We start from the raw sequence: 6,000 nt of genomic DNA on the forward strand, positions 1-6,000 counted from the left end.
CGATTTTCTTTCGCAGTTAACATGAGCTCATCCCCAGCTGAGGTTTGAAGTGGCAGCAGAAAGCTAGCTGATCACCCATCTCCTGCCACCGGCCGGACTGCAAATGCAATTTAGGCGGTGTACAAAATTGCCAGGAGGAAACCAACTCTGCGGGGATCACGTCAGCAGGCGGGGTCTCCCCCAATGGGGCGGGTACCCCATGCCTCTGATTGAGACCGGTTACAGGTCGGAAATTCACCCCCAAAGAGATGGGCAATTAACATCCACATGCGGGTAAACCCCAGCCCTTAGTTGAAGAGGCTTCTTGAGGTCTTCGTGAATATTTCCATGGAGTCGAGGATTCCTAAGTGACTTGGGCATGGGAAGCAGGGGAGTTGAGAAATGCCATTTTTTTCAAAGCATCTTCTCATTTTTCATATTCCGTGTGCCTAACCTGCTCTCCTAGGAGCCCAGGCACTTTTACAAGCCTGTTTCCGACCATATTTCACTCTAAAGCAAACCTTGTTTCTCCGAAGATTGCTTCTTGTAAATGGGACCATAAATCCGGGGAGTCGGGTCGGATGGAGTGGAGCATGGACAAGGGAAGACATGAAAGCGGAGTAAACTAAACAAGGAAGATACCTCCTTGGGTGGGGTGGGAGGGATTCGGCAGGATCTCCAGGGAAGAAATGCCGGAGTGCTGACCTGACCCCTGCAACCCACGAAGTCCAAACCAGCCTTTAAGGTTAGAGAGCAGGGAGCCACAGAATGCTCCTCCCCAAAGGGAGCGCCCCCCTACCTGGAAAAGCCTCAAGATGTTGGCTACCATGATGGAGACGGAGCTTCCCGAAGCCCCAATCACTCCAACTACTTTCTCTGGCTTGACGAAAACCGGGGGCTCGCCGTTGGTGCAGCGCACGTCGGAGGTGTCCTTCTGGATGAGCGCCTGGACGAAAGTGAGCGACTGTTCGAGCGCATAAGTGTCCCTGGAACAAGTGTCCAGGATCCGCGCGCCTAACGTTACATTGGGCAGCAGGTTGGGATCGCTGTTGATTTGGTCTAGGGCATAAAGCATAGCTTCCAGCCTGTGGATCCCGTTCTCCCTCTTGATGTCACCGCAGGGCACTCCGCTGGGACCCTTGGCGTGCACTGGGAACAGCCCCCCAAGGGTGACGTCCCCCTCGATCCGGATCGAGTGCGGGGCGTACATCTCCTGGCCGCGCGCCGCCGCCGCCAGCACGCACAGGAGCACCTCCAGCACGCAGCAGGGGAACTTCATCAAAGTCAGGACGCGGAGCAGCTTCCCCAGCTGGACCATGCCGCTCCTCCGGATGCTGCTGCGGTGGCGGCGGCGGCGCTGGAGGGAATGCTGGTGGGCTCTCCCAGGTCCGGGCTTCTCGAGGTGAGCTCCTTTGGGGGAAGCCGGGGGACTTCTGTAGGCACAGAAGGTGGGGAGCCGGAGGAGGTGCAGCGGGAGAAGGTGGGGGGTCCCAGGGAGCCAGCCAGCCTTGGGCACCTGGCGCTGTGGCTCTGCTGGCCCGCGCGCCGAGCTTGCGCTCCCGGCTTGCGGCTCGCGCTCTCCAACAGCCAAGCACTGGGGAGAGGGCAGGGATTGCTATCGCTTTAAATGGTCGTTGGGCTCCCTCTCCTCCTCCTCCTCCCACTCTCTCTCCCTCCCTTGCTTGCTATCCATCTCTCCCCACCCTTCCCAGCGCCGGCCCTCCCCACCGGTTTGCATCATCACGCAGGGAGGGGCTGCGTGCTGAGGTAAGGGGGGTGGAGGAATGGGTGGGTGGCCCGGGAGCAAGGAGGTTGCCTCTCCAGGGGAGTTTTGTGATCCCCAGGGAATCTATGGATTTCAGGATAGCTAAGCTTTTGTCCCCAACTCTGGGATGGAAGCCTCTAGTCCACCAACACCCATGCCCATGTTCTAGCAACCGCAGACATACACTTGGGATGAGGAGGGGATACCGGGACTGACTGATCCGGAGCCCCTTAGTTTGAGCCTTTGACTCTCAGCTCTAGCGGAAAGAGAAGGAGTCCAGAGGTGGAGCAGTCAGCGAAAGAGGGCAGGAGGAGGGGACACCCCAGTCTCTGTGACTGCCCCTCTTGTGCTAGCTTATGCTCAGAAAAATACAGGACATTCAGTAGCCTGATTGATGACTTAACCATCAGCTTCGCGGGTGGGGGGGGGGGGCAGGAACTCTCTAGCTTGGAGGAAAGCTGAAGCCCAGAGGAAGCCCAAGGGATGGTACCGCACCCTGGATCTTCCTAAGTGCCAATGCGGGCGAAATGGACCACCTTTCTCAGCAGGTCCGCAACAGAAACCTCGAATCCTGTCAGTGCCTTTTCTTTCCTTTGCAACAAGACAAGAAACATCTGAAAACTCCACCACTTTCCTCCCTAGCGCTGACAGGTGTAAGGCTCCCTCCTACCTATTTCCAGAGATACTTCTGGGCTGGTGACAAGTTGTTTTTTTCCCCTTTAGGAGAGAGCAGGAAAGAGGTGAGGGTAGGAGGAAGAAAGGAGAGTTGCAGAAGTCTCCTCAAAAATGAGGGATGCTTTTTTTCTCTTTCTCTGCTGGAAATTTGGGGAACAAAGCCAGGATGTTAAAGCAGGTTTTACTGTCTTGCTTCCTGGAGGCTACCCCGCTGAAACTTCGCCCTTTAAAGCAACAAGTGGCATTAGCTTTCTTATAGGGAAATTTAAAATTTCTCTGGGACCTTAACTCTATTGTTGGTGATGCTTTCTCTGGAGTGTCTAAAAGCTGTATTATACAGATTTGAGGGTGGAGAGAAAGCCCCAAAGCAAGACTGTGCTTTGTGCTGTTGATGGGAAAACTATCATTAGATATAACATTGTTATACTGCCTCCACCAGCAACTACCTGTGTGTCCTTGGCATTTCAGTGCCTCTGCCTGAGTTTTAGTTTTCCCATCTGGAAAATGATGAGATTGAGTTGGATACCTTCCAAGTTTTCTTTTAACGCAAATCCTTTGTTAAAATAGGCCATGTCCCTTTGGCTACGGTGCTCTTTTTAGGCCAATTTTCTCTATTTCTTTATGCTTAGGAAACCAGCACAGAGAACTCCAAACCCGTTCACTAACATTTACTGTGAATGAAGACTTTATGGTTTAGGTCGGCCACTTTTGCTAAGTATGCATTCTTGCTTTCCTAAGCTGAGATAGTCCCTCACTTTCTTTTGTGACTTATTCCTCTCTTTCAATGCACATAGTTTGAGAACTGAGCCTTCTTCCTTGAATCTAGGTGTGGCTTATTAGTTCATCTGATCCTCTGCCATAGTGCTAAGTTCAAGAAAGTTCAACAAGAATCCTGCAGAACTCATCCTGGTGGGGCAGCCAGGATGGAGACATGAGGTTGGCCGTGGGAGTGGGGCTATCACTGGACCTAGACACATCTCTATGAATTAGAAAAAAAATAGGCCCTCTGCTCAACAGAACTCATGTGTCTCTTCTCAAAAACTATTATGCTTTTCTGATTTTGTAAGTACAAGATATTTTACTGTCATTTTCCATAAAACTATACCATGATTCATATGCAAATTACACAGAAATTGCAAATCAGTCACCCTCAGGCTTGATGCCTTACTGTACAAATGTATACCCAACATAACTTTATTTCATGATGGCTTCTGTTATTTGCTGCAGGTCTGTATTTTTGAGGATGGCCCCTGCCCTATACACTATGGAACAGGGACTTTTTGAATCCCAGACTAAGAGATAGTGAGAAATGAAGACAAGGGCAAGGGGGGATGAGAGAGAGAGAGAGAGAGAGAGAGAGAGAGAGAGAGAGAGAGAGAGAGAGAGAGAGAGAGAGAGAGAGAGAGAATGAATATGACAGTGATGACATGAATGGGGGGAATAAGAAAGAAAGTAGAGAGAAGTTAGAGGCAGAGACACACATATAGGGACAGACAAATAGAAAGGCATTCCATTAAAGTACATGAGTGCTGCAGATTCAGGCATACTTGAAAGATTGCTTCTGTTGTTTTCCATTTACATGGTAGTTTCTTTCTATTGTTTGAAATTAGAAAAAAAAAAGTCTGTAGTTACTTATCTGCTGTAACGCTCTAGATCAAACCACTGAATGAGATAAGTTGGATAAGTATTCTGTCAAGATATTATCGTCTAAAGAAAAAAAAAGAAAAAGCCAATGGAACAAATGAAAGGCATAGTAGAGGACACATGGACAAACATCCCTGATTTGAAACACCAGTAGCATGAACTGTCCTTGGCAGAGATGGAAGCCTTTTTTTTTTTTTAATTTTACACTGGTTTAGGAAGTTGGTACCAAGCAGTACTCTGCGAGATGAATAACAAGTAATAACCAGTTTTCACCTGCGCAGGTATTCATCCATGTCCTTCTCTCCCATTCTCTTCTCATATCCCATGATAGTCCCATGAACATCTTTTAGTCGTTTGTTAAAGGTTGCCTCATTTGGTGTTCATTTGTTGGATAGATTTATATCAACCTGACACAAGCCACAGCCACTGAAGAGGAAGGAGCCTCAGCCAAGAAATTTTCTCCATAAGACTGGGCTGTGGGCAAACCTGTAAATCATTTTTTTTTAATTAGCGATTGGTATGGGAGTTCCAAGCCAATTGTGGGCGAGTCTACTTTATCAGGTGGTCCTGGGTTCTGTTAGAAACCAAGCTGAGCAATTCATATGGAAGAAGCCAGTAAGCAGCATCCCTCCAAACCCTCTGCACCAGCTCCTGCCACCAGCTTCCTGCACTGTTTTGTTACTGACTTCCAGTGATGGACTATAAAGTAGAAGCATAAGCCAAGTTTGTAAGCCAAACCGTTTTTCCCCAACTTGCTTTTGATCATCGTGTTTCCACGCAGTAGTACTAACCCTAAGACATCCCTCTTCTCTCTGTTCATTCTCTCCAAACATCTGGCAGCTAGCATTATATCCCTTGTAGTACAGCTATTTGTGCATGTGTCTTATTTTCCCTGCCAAAGTGTAAGAACCTTAAGGGTATGAACTGGAGTATTATCACTTCATCCAGGACAATGTTTTCAATGGTGTTTGTGTCTAAGATTCACTCATGTGTTGAGTGAATTAAAACTGGTTCTTTTACTCTTCTGCCTTTACCTGGCAGTGACAAGAATCTAAGACAGGAAGAAATACAGGCACATAAATTGCTCAGCTCTTAGTCACTATGCATGGTTTCTGGAACATAATTTATTATCTCTTACCCAAATTTATGATCTTGTTATTATTATAATATATATATTCCTCCCTCTTCCAAAGCCTTTCATGTCCCTCTCCCTAATTTATCATCTCTTCTTTGATTTTTATTGTTATATTTATATATGTATATGTGAATATCCAGTTAATTGCATACAAATACACAACATATATGTATATATATATATATTGACTCCATTTAACCTTGCTTGGGAGCTCTACTGCCCAGGGTTGACCATTGGTATTTGATAACCTATTAAGGAGCTCATTTTTGGAGAAATCTGATTCTCCCTTTCTCAGTCGTCATTGACCACCTGTAACTCATCATCTAGGAGTAGAGACATGTGGAATTTTCTCTTTTCTTTGAAATATTCTTGAACAGAAAAAAAAATGGAAGTCTGAAACAGCCTAACCTAAACTTAAGGCACTTGATCAACATTCATGAAAACCTAGATTGGTTCTTCTAGAGTTAAGGCCTTTAATTCTCACACTAATCACTGAGCCTACTGCCATAGACTGCCTGAAGGAGGAACAAGACACTGATGTTCTTCCTGAAGCTAGACACTAGAATACCTGAACTACATAGAAAGTGAAGTCTGTTACCAGAGAAACTACAAATGATCCTGAGCCTGCAGAATCACTACACATTTAGAACCCATAGCATCACATCCATTTTTCTATATTTAGCCGCAGTGGTGAATCCAACCTTTCATATTAGATGCTTTACTTTTGCCTTAAAAACTGAAATATCACTGTGGAAATAGTTCAGGTAGAAAGGAATAACATAGTTATTCCATACTAACGACA

General features: G+C 46.8%; 1 protein-coding gene across 1 annotated transcript in view; it reads right to left on the reverse strand.

Moving 5' to 3' along the window:
• Nucleotides 1–1,297, reverse strand: part of Grm7 (glutamate metabotropic receptor 7) — an 846,624-nt gene extending 845,327 nt beyond the window's left edge. The window contains 1 exon segment of the mRNA XM_038319039.1: nt 779–1,297. Within this exon segment, the coding sequence (XP_038174967.1) occupies nt 779–1,297 (519 nt within the window).
• Nucleotides 1,298–6,000: the final 4,703 nt, after the last annotated feature.

Source organism: Arvicola amphibius, chromosome 2 (genome assembly GCF_903992535.2).
Source record: "Arvicola amphibius chromosome 2, mArvAmp1.2, whole genome shotgun sequence".
NCBI lineage: Eukaryota > Metazoa > Chordata > Mammalia > Rodentia > Cricetidae > Arvicola > Arvicola amphibius.